This window comes from Drosophila biarmipes, chromosome 3L (assembly GCF_025231255.1).
Source record: "Drosophila biarmipes strain raj3 chromosome 3L, RU_DBia_V1.1, whole genome shotgun sequence".
NCBI lineage: Eukaryota > Metazoa > Arthropoda > Insecta > Diptera > Drosophilidae > Drosophila > Drosophila biarmipes.
Genome location: NC_066613.1, coordinates 5,932,332 through 5,955,953, shown reverse-complemented (window position 1 = coordinate 5,955,953; position 23,622 = coordinate 5,932,332). Strand labels below are relative to the sequence as shown.

General features: G+C 42.4%; 2 protein-coding genes across 2 annotated transcripts; one reads left to right on the top strand and one right to left on the bottom strand.

Moving 5' to 3' along the window:
• Positions 1–317: 317 nt before the first annotated feature.
• LOC108035883 (uncharacterized) lies at positions 318–4,721 on the bottom strand. Its single transcript, XM_017111636.2, is given in 3 exon segments — positions 318–592; positions 3,406–3,422; positions 4,630–4,721. Coding segments are annotated over 3 exon segments (384 nt in total).
• Positions 4,722–5,775: 1,054 nt separating this feature from the next.
• Positions 5,776–8,138, top strand: LOC108035869 (chromodomain-helicase-DNA-binding protein 3; the record flags this gene model as incomplete). Its single annotated transcript, XM_017111618.3, is given in 4 exon segments — positions 5,776–5,984; positions 5,986–6,686; positions 6,689–7,192; positions 7,195–8,138. Coding segments are annotated over 4 exon segments (2,358 nt in total), but the record flags the coding sequence as incomplete, so codon positions are not given.
• Between the last annotated feature and the right edge of the window lie 15,484 nt (positions 8,139–23,622).

Below are 23,622 nucleotides of genomic sequence, written 5' to 3'. Positions count from 1 at the left end.
AAAATTTTAAAAACTCCATTAATCAAACAATTAAAACATAGGATCATATATTATTTTATCTGGGACGAAGATAAGTATTACATGTTATATTAAATACTGGCATTTCGCATCCTTAAAAGAGAAAGGCGACTCAATCGCCTCCAGAGCTTCGATTATGAAGTTACGTAAATTTTCAAACGAACCTCGTGCATAACCGATCCTTATGAGCTTACTGCACCAACTCGGTATTACCGGCACCGCCGACAAACAAAGGATACACCGCCAACATATCCTGCTCCTGCCTCCTCTCCTTCCTCCGCTGCCACGCCCCCAGGATCTTAGCTTTTTACCGATTTTCTGGTTGGCCAACAACAGCAACAACGAATCGTGCAACGAGGGAGGCAGCCACAGAGAGATGAAAAGATAAGCAAAGATTGCGAAAATTGTATTTTCCATTGTGGGACCGTCTAGGGACGGGGAAAGTGTCTGTGTCTTGGCCAAAGGATGCAGGCGGGAAACAAAAAGAAATACCAAAACCGTTTGCTCCACGAGCCTTCAATAGGTTTTGGGTGCGAGGCCAACCCTTTCGGACAACCTTTTAGAAAGTGGGAGGGTGGAGAGTGCACTGGAAGAAAGTTAGGAATATTATTCGAATATTACTAAAAACCAGAAATATTTCAATGAAACAAAAGCTATTTGTGCAGTTCTGGGAATATTCAAAAGAATTTGAGAAACTGTCATACCTTATCTAAAACTATAATTAGTTTATACACGGATTAAATGTCTATATATAACTATATAGCAAAAATAAAGCAATGGAACTAAACGATTTAGAGTAGATGGTCAGGAATGTTATAAATAACAAATGATTATAATCCCAATAATACACGCCTTAAATGCCTTAAAACAGCAGAGTTTATTTGTAGATCAATAATAATGTATACATTATTTCTGTTCAATATTGATTTTATATGAGAACATATTAGCATTTATGCCAGAATGTTTCATAATGGAACTCAATTTTTCCGTATGGAAACTACTCAATTTCGGTTACACGCCAATGCGCGTGTAAGGAGCATGTAAATATGAAAGGCAACGACGAAGGATGCCAAAGTTATGAGCCTGCAATTGTACTTATATAGGGAAGTAGTCGGCTGAAGGAAAGTTGGAAAGTGTGGAATGGGGAGGAAATTTGGTGCGGACTGCTGGGCAGCATAAATCAAAATCAAATTTGAGTGCTGTTTAGTCAAGTGGTTGACTTTGGAAGGACGACTGGGGACGGGTGGGGCGGCGGAAACACAGACCCAGAAGTGACCAATAAGTGGGTCAGTAGTCAGCACTAAGTGGAATTTCCAACTATTCTGCTGACATCAGAAGGCTTCCCTCGCCACCCATGGTGCAGCCACATCCATCCATCAGGTCCTATCAAAGGAGCCCTGATTGGTTTTTGCTGAACCGGTCTTAAGACAATTAAAAGCCATCAAAATTCAACAGCTTACAATTAAATCAATGGCGGCGAGTCGAGTGCCCCAGCTCAAGTCAAGTCTGATGCTGATGGAAGTGAGTTTGGGCCATGAGTTTTAAGTTTTGGGCTTCGTCGGACAATGAAGATGGGATCGTGAGTTCTTGGGTGAGCTGCAATCGAAAAAGTTCGCAGTATGAGTACTAACAAATAAACCAGATCTATAAAGATACATTTTAGTGGCCCTTTCTTTGCCTTATTTTCAGTTAATAAGTCTACACAGGCTCTTAAATCTAAAATTAAGAATTGAATATTAGTAATTCTTCGTCGAGTTGTAATAGGTATTCTACCTTAGTAGCAGTATCGTTTGCGTGTACATCTCCGACCTTGTAAACACTTTAAATCTCAGTGAAGCTCCAGCCAAAAATACCGATTTCTTTCCTATCCTGAGACACGTATAGCCCCATCTCTAGGAATCTTCGGCTAGGATTTGTTTACGCGACGAAAAAATTTGCATTTTATTGGCTTTCGAATCGTTGAAGGGACCTTAGCACAGGCCTCCTGTGATGAAAGGCCCAGAGAGCCTGCCAATGCCAAAATAAAACAGGGGGGCAAGGATAGACAAGCAATTTGCATTACAAAGTCAATGAAAAATCACTTAGTGTTCGAATCGCAATCCGAGGTAAATGCGTCCAGAGAAAGCCTCGATAAACAAAGTCAGCGAAACGATTTCGATTAAAATTGCCAGCTAGCCGAGGGTATAAGCCCCAAGATGAAATATCCCTTTGCATTATTTTGGATCATAAATATGGGGCTTAAGCGACGGAGGAAAAGCGAAAGTTTTCGTTCACTATTTTTTGTGATTGGACTAGCCGGAACTGATTGCGAGGGACATGGGAAACCTATTTGAATTTCATTTTCGTATGCAAATTTTCAATGGGTTTTTATGCCGTTCGTTTCATTTCGTTTCGTTTGTGAAACGGAAACTAAGCCACACAAATATGCAGGCGAATTGCCTTGGCCTCGGAGCTCGGAGCTTTCGCCTTGACTTTCATGGCGAAAAAACCAGCCCGCAATCCGGCCACCCACCCATCCACTAGCCCGTCCACCCAACGGGAGTCTTCTGGGCTCTTCCCTTCGGTTTGGTGTACGAAACAATTGAAACAAGTTTGCAATCAGTGCGCAAACTTTTTGCTGGCCAACAGCACTCACACTAACATACACAGAAAAATATTATTATTAAATTTAAATGCCCTCAAACTGCAAAAAAAACCTCTTGAGAATTGCAAAAAAGAGAATCCAAAAAAGTGAAAGGTATTTTACAATTCCAAGACCTTAACATTTATCTGTGCGACCGCTGAGGGACTTGAAAGCTCTTCCAAAAAAATGAAAAGATGACGTTCCCAAACCTCTTAAGCAGTACATAAAATGTAGTATGGAGAATATACTTAATTTTTGGAGCCCTGACCCGTTTTTTCCTGTGCAAGGAACTCAGGCGCTTTGGTCCAGACAAACAAGCACTGAGAGATACAAAAACGCGGCAGCAAATTGTGCGGCTGTCAAGGATGCCGAATAGCCATCGCCCACTGTTTGGGCCAATATACAGGATCCAGGGTCCTTGGTCCAGGGTTTTCCTGTAAGCAAGTTCAGTCGCGCGCCTAAAAGTATGCAACAAAGGAGCCAGTGAGAATCGCTAAATGGGTGCAGAGAGCATCATCGAGGTTTCAATGCGCTGTGGAACCTACCCTTACAACGATCCAGTACTACTTAAAGATTTAGGTAAGTAACGAGAAGCAGAAGAACCTAATGACAGAAACCGATAAACTAACCTAAAATATATTGACATATTATTAGTTATTGCTTTTCTAAGCCTTCTTAAGTGAGGTTATTATTATAAACGTGCTATATGCAACATAAGAACCCTCAACAAGTAGATTCACAAGCAGGCAGCAACCCTATCATATTCCTTAGACTGCATAGACTGCTTCTCCTGCTTCCTTACTCTCCCCCAAGCTAACACACTGCGGCCCCCATTCTGCATTCCTGTTCTACGGAGGCCCACAGACGCCTTTGTTAACGAGGAGGGTGAGCGGACTGATCCAATATCTATAAATCAAAAGGCGTACAAAAACCTCTTTACAATAAGGCTTAATCACAAGCAAGTGGGCCGAGAGCGAAGGAAAAGTTTAAGCAGCAATCAGGAACAACAAACAGACACAGGAGCTGGGGAAGGGGTGAAAGTCGGGGAGGATTACCAATAATGCGCTAGAAAATTGAAACTTAGGTTACTTTAAGTTCTCCTCTTCGGATTGGCCATAAAACCGCCATTGATTGATGCCAGTGAAATGTAATTGAATGTTTCTAATTACGCCTCATTAGGATTACAAATCGAACGCCCCTGTGCTGGCCTCATAAATATTTAGCGAAATGAAATTGAAAACGAAAATAGGAGCTGCGACAATTGATTTCGGTGCGCATGTGATTGATTGTCTGGTGGCTGTAATGGGAATCCTTCTCGACGACACCATAAATGTCCTCTGATGTGTCACAGTCACACCTCCGCATGACTGGATCCCCAGATTGGGAAGAGATGCAGGGTAGACATAGCCAGGAGCGGGACGAATCGGATGGGATGCAAAAAGCGGTGGCTCAGAGCCATGAACATGACGTATAAAAGTCGTAACAAAACACTTTGATTGATGATTGAAATGGCATAAACCAGTGATGCTGGCGTGAATTTTCGGATTGCACGAGCTAAAGATCCCTTGAAATGAAGTTGTAATTACAATTGTTCAAATCATCAAATAAAAATTAACCCAGATGTTATAATATCATATTATTGAATTTTCTTATAGTTGTTTTATTCTAAAAGGTATAATTTGGTAACCATTTTAAAATGCGGCTTTATTGGGGACATTATTTAAAATTCGTTAAAATGGTTTATTATGTACCATCACTTATCTGTGATTCAAATTTGATTCTTTCCATAAATTCGAGTCACGAAACCACCTCCAGTGGGACCACAAATCGCTGCCCTCGACCACAAGTCCACGCGGGTATAACCAAAATGGAGTCCAGGGGCCCTCACCTGATCCCCCGCAAACACGCACAGGTGCACATAAGTTCATGATTCCATAATGTCTGTGACATGTGGCCATCAACTGGCCCTCACTTCTTTGGCCACCCACTCGTCGGGCCCCACTCTCCAGCCCCCAGCCACCCACTCTGTCAGTGGATGTGCGGTCAGGCAGTTACAGGGTTTGAGTTTGAGTTAATCCATTGTCCTCGTCCTGTTGGTGATGTTGGTGTTGCCGACTGTTGACGGTGTTTCTGCTGTTGGTGGCTTGTCTTTGAAATGTTTCGGCGGTCGCCGGTTCGTTGCTCTGCGGCTGGTTTTCGGTTTCGGGATATACATACGCAGGCTTCGACGCCCAGATCAGAGCTTTAACTCTTTAGTGACGTCCAATTGAAGAGTCAAACGAATAGCCCTTTAAATCGTTTCGGAACAATTTAAGGTACTTAAACCGTTTTGAAATGAGGCTCTTTCACTGTAATGGCTGTTTGAGACTAACGACAACAAAAATGTGGCTTAAATTGCAAACATTTTCAAATAGGCACGAAATGTCGGTGCATTTACTATATCAACATGCTAGAAAAATGGTATCAGGAAAGTGGAATGCTATTAGCAGGGAAGACCAATGTCTATAAATCGTTCACTTATTTTTCCTTGTCCCCCGTAAGTATTTATCAGCTGAAAATGACTTGCTGGAAAAGGGGATAATTTTTTTCAAGTACTTAAGGGGGTAGTGTATTTTTATTTATTTATGAATGTACAACTTACTGATTATTTTAAATTTTGTAATAACTCCTATTTTGAATTTATAGCCTAAATTTAATATAATTAATATTGCCTTCAAAGTATGATAAAAAATTTAAAAAAAAACCTGAGTTAGTTTCATATCTACCGAAACATATAAAAATAAATCTGACATGCTAATATATCTGATATTAACCATTCCATTATTCATGGAAATAACCTTTTTATGCCGAATTCACCTTAAGACATTGTAAAACTAATTGTAATGCTTATCTACATCGTTCATACGGTCTTGCCAAGTAGGGTCTTACTTATCTCCAGCGGAGCAACGGGTTGTAATCGATAAGACAGGAAAATCGATATAAAAATAATACCCCACATATATCTGTCTCACGAGGTGAGTATTTTGTAGTGCCGTATTGGCATGTTTAGTATTTTTTCCGCCTGGAGCGCATTTTTGGTTGGTAACTAAACTTTACTTCCACAGCTTGTCCAAGTTAAAAGCGTAATGATGTAATATGATTTCTGCCGGGTTTGCCAGGATGTAGTCGATCTGTTGGGGTGCGCCTCCTGCCCCGCTGTTTACCACAGGAAATGGTTTAATCATTCGGTGAAGTTAACTCCAAAAGGAGAGTGGATCTGTCCCCGCTGAATCCCTCTGCCCGGAAAAGCCGAGAAGATACTGTCCTGGCGATGGACTCCCGAAGGACCATCTACTTCATAGGGATTCCAAAAAGCCCAAGATGCATGAGTTTTTCGTGAAGTGGTACGACATGTCCTACTGGCACTGCAAGTGGATTCCCGAATGGAAATTGGTTCTGCACCACTCCCTTATGGTCGCACAGTTCCAGAGAAACTACGATATGGAGGAGCCACCCCACATGGGCGTAAAGCCCGAGTGGCTTATAGTTCAGCGAGTGATCCACCATAGCAAGGAAGCTGATGGCAGATCCAGTTACCTGGTAAAGTGGAAGGAGTTGAGATATAGCGAGTGCACCTGGGAGAAGGAAAGCAAGGAAATCCCGAGCTTAAAGCAGGCCATCGACTTTTACCAGAAACTGCGATCCAGCCTGAAGGATCAAATTAAAGGCACCACTGATGTGAAAAAAAAATACGAGGATCAACCAAAATTCCTGCAGGGAACTGGCACAAAGTTGCATCCCTTCCTGCTGGAGGGTGTCAACTGGCTCCGCTACAGTTGGGGCCATGGCATCCCCACCATCGTGGCAGATGAGATGGGCCTGGGCAAGACCATTCAGACGGTGACATTCCTGTACTCCCTTTTTAAGGAGGGACACTGCCGCGGACTCTTCCTCATATCCGCGCCGCTTTCCACACTCGTAAACTGGGAGCGCGAACTGGAGCTGTGGGCTCCGGACTTTTACTGCGTTACCTATGTGGGCCAGAAGGCCTTCAGAGCTGTTATCCATGCGTCGAGGAAGTAACCACCCGAAAGATGCCGACCAAACACTCCCAGTTTAAGTTTAACGTGCTGCTGACCATCTACGAGTTGATCTCCAAAGATGCCACCTTTCTGGGCAGCATCAATTGGGCGGCCCTAGTGGTCGACGAGGCTCATCGACTGAGGAGCGACCGAAGCAAGTTTTTCCGTATCCTTAGCAACTACAGCACCTCCTACAATCTGCTCCTCACCGGCACACCGCTGCAGGACAATCTTGAGGAGCTTTTCCACCTGTTGAACTTTCTGAGCCGGATTAAGGCCGAGTTCGCTGACGTTTCGAGGGAGGACCAAGTGAAGCGCCTGCATGAGATCCTGGGACCGCACATGCTCCGCCGTCTAAAAATGGATGTGTTGAAAAACATGCCCCCCAAGTCTGAATTCATCGTGTGAGTGGGGCTGTCGGCCATGCAGAAGAAGTTCTACCAGTTTATCCTGACAAGGAACCTCAAGGCACTGAATGCGAAGAGCGGCGGCACATCTGTTCTCTGCTTAACATCATGATGGACCTACGAAAGTACTGTAACCATCCTTATCTGTTTCCTTCGGCCGTTGAGGAGGCCGTCGTCTCTACCAGTGGTCTGTACGAAATCAATTCGCTTACCGAAGCCTCCGTAAAGCTGGTGCTGCTCTCCAAGATGCTTAAGCAGCTAAAGGCACAAAACCACCGGGTTTTAATCTTCTCACACATGACAAAAATGCTCGACATTCTTGAGGACTTTCTCGAGGGGGAGCAGTAGCAATACGAGCGAATTGATGATGGGATCAGGGGCACATTACGTCAGGAGGCCATTGATAGATTAAATGACCCCGGATCGCAGCAGAATATCTTTCTCCTCAGCACTCGGGAAGTAGGTTTGGGTATTAACTTGGCCACGGCCGACACGGTCATTATTTTCGACTCTGACTGGAATCCGCACGACATTCAGGCCTTCTCTCGAGCCCATCGAATTGGCCAGGCAAACAAGGTAATGATCTATCGGTTTGTGAGCCACAACTCGGTGGAGGAGCGCATGATGCAGGTGGCCAAGCACAAGATGATGCTCAGTAACCTTGTGGTGCGCCCGGGAGTGAGTGGCAAGCCTGCCAGCTTAACGAAGCAAGAGCTCGTTGTAATCGTCCAGTTTGGCACCGAGGATCTTTTCAATGGGAACGATAAAAAGGAGGCTATCCACTACGATGATGAGGCAGTGGCCAATTTGCTCGGCCGCACCAATCACGGCATTGAGGAGAAGGAGTCCTGGTCCAACGAGTATCTTCTATCCTTCAAGGTGGAAGAAATTAAGGATGAGGAAGATGGTAACAAACCTGGTGCGGAAAACAAGAAGCCGGCCAACTGGGGCAATTTGTTGGGCCAACACCAGCGGCAGCAGCAGGAGATCGTCGTAGTCTGGGAAAGGGCAAGCGCATTCGAAATATGATAAAATATTACGAATAGGCTGCAAATTCGCGGGTCAACAAAACAAAATACGTTCCAAAGTCTGATCAGATTCGCACAATAGGTGATGGTATAAGTAATATCAGGGGAGACCAATTTGGTATACATCTAATTTCAATGTCCATACAGCACTCACATGTAATAATAGTAAGCTAGAATAATCTTAGTTTCGTATAAAGCGGCCTACCCCTTAGGCAATTTGAGTAGTTATTAATTTTAAAGAACATTTTTTCAGGCCACATTTTCATAAATATGTAACTACGCATATTTTCATAGTCACTAAAACACAACGAAAAATTAATTTTGTGCATTCACTATAAAAAATGTCTGGCGAAATAATTTAATGTAATTCAATTAAAGGCAGCTTATGCGTAAAATGTTATTAAAGCCTTGCTCTTGAAGGACGATGAAGAGAAGTCTCAATGCCAGACAAACAGCAGATCTGTACTGCAACTATGCACACAGAAAAAATTATCTGTAATGGAATGTTTTTGAAATCAAGATCCAATGGTGATCCAATGGTTAAAGCCACGTATCTCAGACCAAAAAATAAAAATATTGATATTTAATACAACATTTATTTGTAAGGCGTAGTTAACTCGATTGCAGCCAAAGCAACTATTCAATCAATAACCTTGTTTTTGGAGTTTACGTGGGGTTTTTCACCCAGTGTACACATAAATTCATGCATGAGTAAGGTCATCCCTATGTATATGCATTCGCAATCAATTTATCATACGCCCGATTTGACTGCCATAGCCCAGGAGCCGGTCATCAAATGGCCCCGAGAAATGTAAAATTTAAATGAAATGTAATTAAAATGAAATAAAGACAGAAAACTGAGTACACACACAGGTGGTGACTGCCAGGTGCAAGGGCCCGGCCGGTTACTTAGATGCGTCCGGTGACCAGCTCATGGATTTAATACAGCATATTTAATTATCACATACAATGGGAAAATGGCCAAGACAAGTCGTTTTCTAGATGAATTCATTTTGATTACGTTTCCATAATTATATTTTTGGGATTGACTCCTTTCCGGAGTTGTGGCAATTCTTTGTCAAGCCTTTGGCAGGGAAAGATGCAAGTGAATATTTTATAATTGAAAATTGTTCGAGGCGGTAATGCTTATTGTATGCCATTTGAGATGTTTTTCAATTACACGCAGATTGGCTAGTTAAAAGGGTAATTTTTCAAGTCCAATGAAAGCAAGAAGAAACGCAATTGTCGAGTGTCTCGCCTATCAGATACCCCCAGGGAACGTTTATTAGCATGGCATATACCACCGGAGCTGGCTGGACGGGATTAAATACCCACACGCGGAGTGTAAAGAAAGCGATGAGTATAAATATCAATATTTCGTTTTTAAAAAATAAATACCCCCAGGGAACGTTTATTAGCATGGCATATACCACCGGAGCCGGCTGGACGGGATTAAATACCCACACGCGGAGTGTAAAGAAAGCGATGAGTATAAATATCAATATTTCGTTTTTAAATAATAAAACTAACCTTTCGCTGCCTCTTGTCTCGAATTAAACCCACCTAATTAGGGGCTTGTGTTTTGGCCTAATTAGAGTGTTATGTGTGCACCTAAACAATGACCTGACAATTACATAAGCATCAGGTAAACTTCCCCATCCATTCGTATCGCCATAGTTTCCACCTTCATTCCACGATTCCGTACACGTGGACGTCTGTAATTGACACTTTGGGCTGTCTGAGGAGCTTCACAAAGGACCAAAGACAATTGTCCTGATTAGACGGGTCCCTCTCAATGAAGTAAATCTATCCATCAAACGGACGCTACTCCCTCTTCGCAAGGCTTACGTGGAAGCCATATTACGCAGTCATCGCATAACTTATCCGCAGTGTGTTATCCGTTGCGTAAAGCATCCGCACGAAGAGCCGGGGAAAAGGGACTCATACAAATTGAGCGAAATTGGCGGCAACCTTTATACAATTTCCAGAAAAAACCCAAAACTCATCCAATCTGGGAACCACCGACCGAGGGCCCCCAAAAAAGAAAATATATTAAAAGCATGGGCTGGATTTAGGTTCAAAAATTCTAAATGTGTATAATGTTCTAAGGCACTACAATACAAATTCTTAAAAAGAGTTTGGCAAATTAAGATATTTACAGTTATTAATTTTTAATTACTCGAGTCGAGTTCTAAAGACGTCAAAATTCCATTAAAATTAAATAAAATAAATCGTTTACTTGTACCATTATGAATTTATATGAATTTCCAATTTTGAGCTTTAATTTGTCCTTATCCCTAATGCATTATGATTATTTTATTGTGATTACTTTTTACCACGTTGACTAAGATCTTGTCTTATGATTTCCACGAACTACAATATTATCCCCTCCAAAAGAAACGCCCCTGTGCTCCAGGACGACCACCACTTAATGATAATTGCGCAGCTTAAAATGAACCTCCAATTTCGGAGCGGAGGAAAGGACAGCCCTAAACACGAAAGGAAAAAGGGGCCAGGTTGCTTTTGTTGATATGCCCTTTGACAGACCCGCTCACCCTCCTCAGTTTTTATTTCCGGCCATACGCTGAATGTTTAAGCCGCCCAACAAAAATATTTACAGCTATCGCCGCTTAACAACTTAGAGCATCAAAAAATAATACAAAATCCCCAACCCACCTGCAAGGAAAAGGAAATGCCGGACAAAAGCCAAGCCCAACGCACATTTTTCACATAATTTCCTTGGGGATTAAGTTTCCACTTGGCCCTACACGGGTCGAAGCCGAAAGGAAAGGGACAACGAGGTCCTTTATTAATTTCGTGCCGCAAAAGTAAATAGAAAACGGGCGACTCGAGTAAATTTCATTAAAGGTCGACTGGGAGCTGAGCGGGCGTGGCAAGAAAATGGCAAAAAAACGTAACTAATAGATAAAGTGCGATTACGATTTCTCGGGTCACAAATCACACGGCGACAGGAAATGACATTTGTTGTCGCTCGGAAAATGAAATAACCAAAATCGGTAATGGGTGGGTGGAGCTGCTGGGGGTGGCCAAATCAAATTACAATCAGTCTGGCCTTAAACTGAATTTAGTTCCCATGTTTCCTTTCTTCCACGGGCTTCAACATTTTTGCTACTGCGAAATATTCTGCATAAAGAATTCGCCTGCAGGCCACCAAAAAATTTATGCGCACACCTCTTTCGGAATTTAAAAAAAGTGCTAAAAATATCTGTAAAAAGTATGAAACATGGCTGCAAGCACGGGAAGGAGAGTGGCGAGGACGGGTGAAAGGGGCGGAGAAAGCCCGAGACAGCAGCTTTCCTTCTTATTTTTCTTGGCGCGCACGGAATGGCGACAAAAGTGAACGGCGCATAAAAATAGCGGTAGCCTCACAACTTTTAAAGCGTCACAATGTCCTGCTGCGGTTTTCCAGGGCGCAGAGCAGGATCTTTTGGCGGAACCAGGATAAAGTGAAATATTTCTACAACTTTGCGCTGGCAAGGCGGAGCGGGGAATGGTAACCTTCGAGTTCTCTGCAAAAGTTAAATGTTCCAGCCTTGAAAATTATCTTGCAGGTGAAACTCTTCATAAAGTTGTGTTTACATCCTGCCAAAGTATTTTTAAGAATATAACTTTTTTATTTATTTATATAAATGAGTTCAAGACTGTTATATTAGCACTAGTTATTTAAAATCCCTTAATCTTATTTACCTTAAAAATAGATAAAAGTGTACTCTACTAAAGTGGTAAAACCTTCTGCAACATCTGCGTATGCTAAACATTTTTTTGACGAGAGCAACAACTAAAGAAGCAGCTGGTATTAAGTCCCACATAGCACTCTGTAAAAAACAAATTAAACAGAACCGACAGCTCGAACAGAGGATTCAGCCATGTGTGAACTTAACGAAATATTTACCCGAACCCAAAGGCCAAGGGGAAATTGCTGGCGAATGAAAAAATTGCTCGATCCTTGGGTGAGGATAAGGCTTAAAATAAATTATAGACAAAATCAAGGCAATTAAATCAAAGCCACGTCAGTAACTCAAACAAGGAGGCCAGCGTTTGCCTCATGAATATGCAACGAATGAATGAGTGCGGCAAGGAGCATTGTCTGTGGGAGTGTGTGCTATGAGTGCTGTGAGTGTTTGAGTGAGTGCCAGTGTGGGTAGACACCGAGAAAGGGACTCTGCCAAACCAAATGGGGCAGCATTTTCGTGATTGAATTCATTGATGAACAACAACTGCCGAGCGAGAGCTGCTGCGTTTATGCGCGGACCATTTCGTGGTATGTCTTGCACAATTGTGACTAAGTCCTATGAACACCATGAAAATCCCATACAAAGTGGGTATTAACAAATAGCTTCGTTAAATATACGTTTCTAGAGGAAATATCACCCTTGGAATTATATTTAACTATTACAGTTGATTACGGCTGATGTTTTGCAAATATTTTGTCCGCAGCCCGAAGATCACGAAATGCGTCGCGCATGAACGTGTTAAGAGCGGCTGAGACCAGTAAACCACAGCAATTGAAGTGTATGCAAGTGATTGGCCGCATGTGCCAAGCCGAATGAGCCCCAGCATACCCTATCCCCACCAAAAGCCCCGACCCCCTCGACCGCTATCAGTGTCTGTCCATTCCGAAATGCACAACAGCGTGAAATGTGTGGCTGGGGGGCATTGAAACAAATCACCTTGATTGATGATTGGCATTTTGCTGCCGAGAGGAAGGGGCTGGCGCGCCCCTCCTCCGTTTTCTCGCCATGTGTAAGTCAAAACCCCAAAAGTCGACCGCAATTAAATGAAAAGGCTGACAGGACGGCGAAGGGCGGGAAAACTACCTCCCACATTTGTGTGGAGGGGAGAAATTTGAGCTGCTGCTTTGGTTTATTGCGCTGCAGTAACAGGTGCAGATCGTTCGGGGTAATTTCCCATTTACCAGCTCTTCGCAGCCACTGCAATTCAGCGCGTCAGTGGACCTGGAATCCGGACATTGCTTGCATCATTTAATCGAATTGAGAGCAACATTTGACGGTTTATAGTGCTAATTACAAAATTCAAGCGTTTTGATGGACATGGATGAATGTCCATGTGGAATAAATTGGATTTTACATGTTTGGTTCAATTGTAATAAAAAAGGTGTCTTTGCTTTTTGATTGTAATGTAAGCCCTCGATAAAAGCATAGTGCATAATATTATTTAAGCTTAGATTTACCCTAGTTGATTTTATACAAGCTGTCCCTAAGTTTAGAAGTCGTACAAATCGTTTGGTTTGGCTCTTAAATTTGTAAATTTAACGATACCCGCAACCTATGCAATAGATTATCCAAGCCATCTATTTACCAAATCCGCTGTGTATCCGGAAATCATCAGGGCAAACACTCCGGCGTTTCCATAAGCGTAAACAGATTGATTGGAAGGGTGATCAGGCGGAAAAGCCCCCAGGCCACACACTTAACCAACTCCAACACCTTGGCACATCTGAAGAGCCGCCGGCTGGAACATCCCCATGGGGCAGTGCAATCAATCAACTCTCAACACATTTCGGGGCAGTCACAAAAGTGGTGGGAAAAAAATTAAATCAAACAACGCTTAAAAATGTATTAACGTCCGCCAAACCAGTTAAACGTCAGCAAATTGTATTTTTATGTTAAGACCATTAATGAAAACCGGAAGCAAGCAGAGAGCGAATGGACGCAGACAAACAGGAAAAAATTGAAAGCTGCAACCCAAAAGGAAAAAAGTTTTGCATTTAATGTACACAGTAAGTGGGGGAAGGGCGGGGATATTCAGGATATGCCACCGGCGGCGGCATCGGCAGCACTTCGATTAAGTAGCTTTGTAAACAGCGGAGCCTGCCACAGGAGCAGCCTGGCACGGGAACAGGACCCGATTCGGATCCCGACATCGGACCACAGAAGCCCTGCACAGGCAAAAAACACCAATAGCTGCAATCAGATGGAGTACACCGCAGTCCTTAAAATATCCGCAAATACAAATGAGAAATATATTTCCCCCAAGTTTCGGCCGAATTGGGTTTTTAACAATCCATTTTTTACTAATTTTGAATTCATTTTTGTGTTTATTCAGTACTCAATTAGGTTTCTCCTCATTTTATTTAAGACACACTTTTATTTTAAAATATTGATACATCGTATGCTACATTGTCAGCGACTTCACATTGACGTTAATAATACTTTTAAAATGTATTTTGATTACGATGACTATTCTCCGCGTGCAGGACCTTCAGCCAGGCTCTTGAAAATGCATAACTTGTGAATGAGGTGCGGTGGAAAAGGTCCTGCGAGGACTCCCCCCGGACTTGTTTGCCTCGCTTTTAATGCATTTTACGCCATGCTGCGTTCTCCTCTTCTGTCCTTCGGCTCCTTTTGTTTTTGCTCCCTGCAAAAATGCAATGCAAATGCTATCAATGTAAATAAAGCTGATTAAGCAGCATTTTGATAAACTTTTCCTCGGTCTTACACTTAAATCAGGGATTCGAGGGGAAAACTTGCGATGGAGAGTCGTGAATCAACCGCATTGCCGACGGCCTGCAGAAAAATGTGTCCCTAAAAGCTGACGGCGATTTCTCAACTATCCCAACTAAAGCCAAATTAATTAGCGGCTAGCACACACACTGAGATATGTAAACTCAGCTAATGCTGCTGCCCAGGCCAATCAGGGCTGGCGAATCAGTCTGGGCCAGCCAACAAACTCATCAAATGAGTTCTATGACTTTATAAGAAGAATGGTTTAGTACTTTGATATTTTTTGTTGATATTTAACTCTCGAAAAATGTACCAAGCTACTAAGTGTTACGAAAATAACAGCTCAGTACAACTTCTTGATTTCCGGAACCGGAGACTTTCTTCGACGGCGAATGAATATCTCGCAGCCCTCGGACTCAAAGCGATTTTTACCATAGCTCATTCGCCGTCCCTCCACTCCATCTCGAAGTTCTTACAAAGTGGGCAAAACTTTTTGGGCTGTTTGCTTATTTGTCGTGTAATTAAAAGGCTTGCACATTAATTTCAACTGCACGAATAGGAAATACGCAATGCAGACATGGCCGGCAAAGACCCGAAAAGCCTTACAAAGCGCTCCACGATAAATCCCCGAAAATTCTGTGGAGCCGAGTGGTCGAGAGCTGGAGGACGGGGCTGTTCCTTTGTCCATCCGGAACTTGTTTTATTTTCCTGCTCAGTTTTCGGCTGCCTCTCCGCGCCCTACCCCCAGCAGCAAAGTAAACAGGGAAGCGGGCAGGCGAAGAAAGCCGGCAGCAGAAGAGGACGAAATCTCTTGCAATTAGCGCTGGAAAGTTCTTAGCTCTAATTGATTTGCTGTAAACCGTTTGACGCTTTGCTCGGCCATGCCTGCAAGCTCGACTTTAAAATTTAATGCCATCCTTTTGTCCCGGCGCACTAAAGTATGCAGCACAATTGTTATTGAACACGTGCGCATTGTGCATCCATGTCAGGTGGAAAATGGGGTAGGGCTGGAGACCCGCGCGAGGGGCGGACGGTGGGAGGAGACAGAGCCATCGTCAAAAGCAAAACAAAGAGGTTTTCCCAGCACAACTCCGATGCTTAAAAATGCTAAAAAGTTTGCAACAAAAAATGGGATAGGAAATAGGAGCCAGAGGGCTGATCGGAGAGTTTGTAGCAGGTCAGAATACGGGGAAATCACATCGAAATTTTTTTAAAAATGCAATAAAATATTATTAATGATTTGGCGGCAGTTAAAAATATATACGTTTATTTCCTTAGTAAAAAATGTTGAGTTTCACCAACTATTTTACTAATAAAGAGGAAAAATATAATAGTAACAAACGTAAATTGTTAATGTGCAATTGGTGCATTTGCCAAAAAAAAATGAACTCTCTTCTGACTTACCAGAAAAACTTTATGCCCTTACTTTGACAATTTTCAACGGACCCTTGCATAATTAGTTCCTAGCTTTACTCGACATAAAGAAACTGTTAACCAGTATTTTACCTACTTCCACTCCTCGACCAGTTTCGATCCGAGCTGCTTGTAATGGAATTACTCCCCGCCCATCAATTGTGCAATTTATCGAACCACCCGCGAGGGCAGCCACGTCGAAGCGCAACAAAATGCACACGAGCATTGCAGCCTCGGTGGCTGGGGAACAGCTTTGCCAAATGGTTGTTGGGTTGGGAGATTTGAAAAATTCAAAGCAAGCAACAACGACCACCGGTGAGGCTTTTGCACTTGCCGCTCACTGGCTTTTCCTCTTTCCACGATCCACCCCAAAAATCACACAAAGTTATCGCTCCATACACATGCACGCAGCGAAACAAAACCGCCTCCATTTTGGTGGTGAAACGGGTGAACTCCACTTTGGACAGGAGACACAACTCGGAGATCTTATTTTAGGGATTCTTAGTGGTACTTAAGAAAAGTTGAAAATATTGTACTTTTAACTTGAAACAAGAAAGGAAGTTAACTTCGGCAATCCGAAGTTTGTATACCATTGCAGTTATAAGAAATAATCAACTTTAGTAACACCATGTACCATTTTTAAGGATTGTTGCTGACTCCAGTGATATTAAAAAAAAATTGTTTCATTCCATTTCAGTCCGATATTTATTAAATTGAATTAGAAATTTTTAAAAATATCCAAATTATATTTCCAATATTATAAGATAATATGTCAAAAATCCCCAAAACTATTATTTGTTTCATATTATGTTCCGACCAGTTTTCCGACCGTTCCTAAGGCAACTATATGATATAGTCGTCCATTTTGATAAAATTTAATTCGGAATTTCCAAGCGTAGGAGGCTATAAGATATAGTTGTTCGATCTGGCTGGTTCTTTTAAGAAAGTTTCAGCCCAAAAGCTTAAAAACTGAGAGACTAGTTTGCGTAGAAACGGACACACGGACATGGCTATCAGGAATATATATACTTTATGGGGTCGGAAACGTCTTCTTTACTGCGTTGCAAACTTCTGACCCTCTGCAAGGGTATAAAAATGCAAAGCGAAAAATATTTTATTGCTTGTATTATTTTTGTTCATTATTTTTGATTTCTTAAGAGTCTAGCAGTATCATACAAAAGTTAAGAAAATTAATGTATGGATCCCTAACAACAAGTGATGCATGGTATTTACAACTAATAAAATGATTTTTTATGCTTACGGTATTGGTACTTGTCTTTACTTTGAACAGTCTTTTGCATTAATAGCCATTTTACGGCTTTACAAGCCTAACAAAGAGCAGCGAGTGCTCAGACTGCAGAACCGTCGTTTTCCCATCCCAAAAAGGGACAAGCCGGGAATCCATCATAAAAATTAGCCTCTCTGTTAGCCGAAGGCCATGTCCTGGCAACACTTGAGTTGAAAACTCATTTTAGCCACGTCGTCGCCGCTGACGGCTTCACTTTTGACGCCTCCGTACCGCAGAAGCGCCTAGGGTGAAGAAGTGAAGGGGACTCCACCGCCATTCCATTCCACTTCCCAAAGACTGACAGTCGGAACGGTAAGCGAGTTACACTTAAAGCTATGCCGACGCCTTTGACACGCATGGCGGGATGCCACTTTGATGTTCGTCCTCCGAGAAGGATGCCGCGGAAAACGCCGGCGGAGAGGGGAATCTGGAGATTGGGGTGGCAGCAAATATTTGCTAAATGCAAATTACTTTTGACGCTTGGCGAAATGAAAACGTAAGTGAAATGATTGGCTCTCCGCCGCGGATAAGGGGGAAGACGAGGGTGGTGAGGATCACGCACTCTGCAAAAATGGTTGACGGCCTTAAAGGTCAATTTAGTTGAATATAATTTATTGTTACATGGTAATAATTGGTAGCTTTCATACGCATTTATAGAGTAGTTGGAGAAGAAAGGATTTGTAATTGCCCTATCGAACCATATCGATGTTTTTGGCAATCGATGGCTTTTTGAGACAGGATTTTCCCTTACTAAAATAGTCTTATATTTTTCATTTTCACAATTGGTCTATTTTGAATACCTACCTAAGAAGTAATACTTATTAACTTATATGCCTTTAAGCAATGAAATATAAATTAATTAATAAATGATTGCAAAGGTACCATATCATTTTGGCGCTATAAGAACTTGTCCTTTTTTTATGTCGACCCACTGCCAACACTACTGAACTACTAATACATTCCATTACATATAGTATATAGTTAATATTAAGTACATACATTGATCCTTCTTTTATTTTGTAGAATTGCAGTGTGTCCTTCAAGTGAAAAACTGTAAGAGGCCGGCAATATGGTACCACAGTATACTATTATGTTATGTTATGCTCAGAATAGTGTATATAGGTTATAGGTATACATAAAGCGTTGAATGCTTCAAAATAGCACTCGAACTTCAACTACAAATTTAGCAGTACCTCAAACTCACTCAGCATATTTTAGAGAGCTCTCTACGCCCCCATATGTTACACCTACCGAAATCGAATAGCCGACAATTTTTCACTTACCAAACTTGCGAGCTCGGAGTGTATCGCCGGCCAATAAAGAGGCCCGAAGGCTCCGACCGCCCGGCGCACATGTTGCAGGTGCCAGCTGGAATGCAACCTCGTTGCAATTAAACACTCAATTTGCAGTCTCTCCCGGAATGTTTGTAAATGAAATTTGGGAAAGGTAAAGTTTGGGCGCCGGGAGCGGCAGTGGCAGTTGGCGTTGGATTTCTGGGGCTGGAGACAGCGTCAACAAAAGTCGCAACACAAATAGCAAAAGCAAAATGGCGCCCCACAACTTTCCCGGGAAACCCGAGATGGGACGGCGTAATTTCACCCAACTAAAGACGCTGACGTTGCGCATTTGCCGTAGATTATTACAAAAGTTTAAATACACAGACAGATAGAGTCGACCCTGGGAACCTCTTGTGATTATAGTCCGGAGCTCTCGCTCGCTGCCCTCAGGTGTTGTGACTGAGTTTTGCCTGTCGACCCCAGGACTGCGGGTGGACGGGTGGTGAAAGTGGGCTGCGTGGTGGCCAACTAGACGGAATCCGAACTGACACTCAAGGAGTTGAATTGAGTTCGAGTTGAAGCTTTTAAATAGCCTTGGCAGTTGCAGTTGTTCCACAGTTTTCCCCAGCAGTTTTCCTCTTTTCTCTCCAGGAATCGGGGAAATGGAATGGGGAGGAGAAAGTGGCTGCTGGCAGGTGGGAAAGCGGAGGAAAACGTATGTCATCAGACCGCAAATTGTTTGGCCAGCAGTTTATTAGAGCTAGACAGATTGTTCTTCAGATTGCGAATTTATAAACTTGAAACATGCTGGAGGGGTTTTCGGCACGGGATGGAAAACAGCTTTTGTATTTGTTGTGAATCGCAACTTGTGATAAGGCATCAAGAAACAGATATAGTTTGCAGAATTTTCCTTTTTATAGATGTGCAATTGATTTAAATTACAGTACTGGGAATTATTGTATTCTAACCAGGACTGCGGAGCTGAACCACTCCCATTTCCCGGCGCGGCTATTTATATGGTTATTTTCGGTTCGTGAAAATTGGTATACTAATTGATAAACATTCTGGTTCATAATTCCAATTAAAATCCATAAAAGTTGAGCTTAAAATTTTATTAAATTTTAAAAGAAAATCTGTTCCAGTACGTCATCGAACCGGTTCAGTCGTTTAGGCTCGAGCCCCAATCCGAACCAAGGCCCTGATTTTACATCCAACAAAAGAATGAATGATTCCAAAAACAGATTCTCAAGTCTGTGATTGTTTGATTTTAATGCTAAACTTTTAGGCCGCTTCTCTAATGACGTTAATTGCGGTATATTTAATCTTATTAGGAAATAATCCGGCCTTTCAATCAGCAAGGCCGGGCACTCCCTCATTTACTTGTGCACGTGAGTCCCCAAAACACTCACATTTCCACTTTCCGTATCTTTCATCTCGTGTCGCCAAGCATTTAATTCTGCTTACATCCCACAATTTCCCGTGCCTCCCCTGTGATGTGTCTGTTGGTGGCGTTTACTTTCGTTTTAATTTGGCAGCCCGCATAATTTTGCTATGATTTGCACTTCTTAATTAATTATTTTCGTTTTCGGCAGCCAAAGCGGATTTGGAGGCGCTGCGTCAGCATGTGCACATGTGAGGGAGCCCGGATGGGAAAACCCTTTCCCCGCACACACGCGCCAGAAAACAAACTTCGGCAAAAACTTTCTCCTTGAAGGCGCAAGTACAGGAAAGGGGTTATTAACCGGAAGACGGAATCCGAGAAATTCTTTCCTTTGTTTAGACACTGGGAGCAGGCAAATTCGCTGGAAACGCTCGTATCTCGATGTCCTTTGCCTGAATGCATATAAGTGAAAATTCCCATTTGTTTTTCGACCCCATTCCAGTTTCGTACCCTTTTAAGCTTCGGGCTTTCTTAACCTTTGCCTCCAATCAATAAAATTCATTGGATATTACTAGATCTCAGTAGGGAGTTACTATTTTCCCAACTTGCGCTTTGTTTTGAACTTAAAGTTTAGGCTTTAACATGACAAAATAAACATTTTGCAATGTCTGGTACATCTTTTTAAACTTTTATAAAATAATCCGTATAATTTAACAATTTGAAATAAACATAATTTCCAAATATTATTTCAAAAATATTATTTTCCAAACTACTCATATTTTTATTTTGCAGGTTAAAACAAATATTTTCTAGCCGGTTTTCCTACCAACTTTAAGCTTGGGCCATGTTTTAGATAACATCCTATCTAAGGGAATTTTCATTACCTCCTATAACGTGTTCGCTGGCTCACCTGGTGCCAGCCCCGCGTATGCGTAATATTGGCAAAAAATCAATGCAATAATCCGCATTCAATGGAAAAGGCTTAGCTCAGCTAAATCCCCCGGCTCATGGCAATTGACAGGAAGTGAAGCGTTTCCGGCATCCGGGAACAGACATGGCAGTGCTTTTTTGTTTCACCAGCCACCCCGTGCCTTTTCCTATTAGTTCTGATTAAGCTTTTGTCGATTCGTTCCATTGTCAATTGCATTTGGCTTGGCTTTGGCGTGGATGCAAATTGGGATCCGACAGCTGCTCATTACTTAGACGCTTAACCACGCGTCGCTTTGGATTTGCATTTGGGCGATTAAAGTTGCGCCGGGCGGCACCTGGCGTACGGAAATTGAAAATTCGCGATGGTGCCAAATGTCAAAGTGCCAGCAGCCACACCCACACGGCCGCCCGCAGACACCGCCCACGTTGCCCGCAATCACACGCAAAAGAATCCGGCGTTCGACATCTCCATGCGAATCAGCATCTCCATTGGCATCGGCGTCGCCATCTCTGCTGCACATCTCGCATCTCATCCATCGCCGGGGCATGTAAATTGCTCTGGCAAACAAATCACGTATACGCACACAGGGCGAAAAGACCCGACCCACCGGATATGTGAAGATCTAGCTAAAAAGAAACGCGATCTAAATAAGCTTGGTTTATTCGCTTTCTTTAGATTTGATAAATTCTTGTTTGTTTTATTTTTTATTTTACAGGTGATCTTAGGCGATCCTCCAGAAAAACCACAAATATTTATTGCTTACTTTTGAACATCTACAGCAATCCATAGGAAAATATTCCCTTTGCAAAACTCGAAATGGACTTCAGTTCGGATTGCTTTCAATTTCTTTCAGTGCACTACCTATACGCCATGCGATGCGCTTCGCTCTCGTTCCGTTGTCGTCATATCAAAAGCCAGAAAAGGTTGCTGGATTTTTGCGGTCTGTAGCTGAAAGGCTAAGCAACCGCATTGAGTGACTGAGTGCCGTTATTTGGCCAAGGCCCCGTTCCGAGCCCCTTGTCCCCTCCGAATGCCGGTATCCTGGAAGCGGGATCCGGGGGCCCAAGCAACCACAACCGGAAACGGGTCCGACCAAACGTCTAGCCCGCTTTGTCTGCTTGGATTTCTGCGATGTACTACCAAAGGCACATACACACACTTCCTGTGCGGATTCGATATTCGAGTCCTTAAAGAATTTACTGCACCGTTGGCATGTGCATGTGGCGTCCTCCGGATCTAGAGCAAATATTGAAATGAGCAGCGAATAATATTGAAATGTTAAACAAATTTCGAATAGAGCATATTGATTTATAATGTTTTAAGTCACACATGTAAGGGGTATTTTATCGTAAAACATAAATTCGTGTTCATATATTTTCGAAGCAAACTGTTTAACGCCCGGAGAGTGCAGACGTGTTTTGCACGAGATCCGGAAAAAGTAGCTAATAATAAACAATAATTAGTGCTATGTATAAAAACAATGCTAAGTTATTATCAAAACTAAGAAGTGCCACGAGTAATAGCTCTATGAGCGACGATTAAAATACTTTTCGCAGGGTTGCATTTTGAAATCTAGACTTTACAATAAAATCTTGTTCTTTGTGTATGCCGTAATGAAGCCAGTGCACAAAACCACCAGACTCGCTAATCATTCTCCAGACCCTAATGAAAAAGTCTTGGTAATTACTTGAAAATATGCATTAAAAACTTTTGGACCGCAGCGCAAGAAGATAATAAACCAGGGTCTGAAAGGAAGCAAGGCGCAGAACTTGATATTGAATCAATTAAAAGAAAAACTCGACAAGGCAATGATGCAACAAATTAAAACGCATACGAAGCGAGCTAATGAAATTCTAAGGTTCAGATGGTTAGGAAGCCCTCCTACCACAAAGGAAGGAGGCTGCTGAGGGGAAGTTTGGGCCTCTTCCCCAACCCACCCTCTTCCTATAGACAAGGGCGGAAATTACCGAAAAATTGTGCCGAGCAGATGAACAACAACAATAAACTTGGCCAAAAAATTAAGGCAAGTGGAGTTAAAAGTTAAGCCAACAAATGAAGATGGTGGATGGTAGTGGAAGGGGGATGAGGTGGCAGGGAGGACGATTCGGATAAATGGGAAGTGCAGGGGCCCTGAGCTTGACGTACGGCCTATCGCACATATACGTGCACTGAAAGAAAACAGAGGTAGAAGAGAAATATTTAAGTGTTGTAGTGTTATATTATATTTTAGTGTGCTTACAAAGATCCAGTCCGTTCTAATGTGGTGTTACAAATTTGATAACGGTTTAAATATGTATTTTATCATTAAATATTGTACTTTGATAGGAAAAAACATTATGTTTAATATCTACCAAAAGGCAAATACAAAAAAGGACAAAAAAATATTTTCTTTTTGATTAAAATTAATTTCAAGTCCCTTCGCTCAGTGTACATGTGAGCCTACACCCTCGCACGCGCACATAGCGCACAAACACAGAGACAGATGCCGGGCCAACTCCAAGCGCAATTTTACGCAACAACAAAAAGTTTAATTGAGGATAAACTTTGCTGCGTTTGCGCTGCTGTTGAAAATCAACCAACGTCGACATGGAAAAATTCCCCAGCCCTGGGAATCCCGGCAAACTTCGGGGGGAGGGGTAGTGAAAGGGGGCTTTAGTAGTGTAGGAATTGCGTGTATGTTTGCCTCTTATCTCTTTTGCTGTTTAAGTTT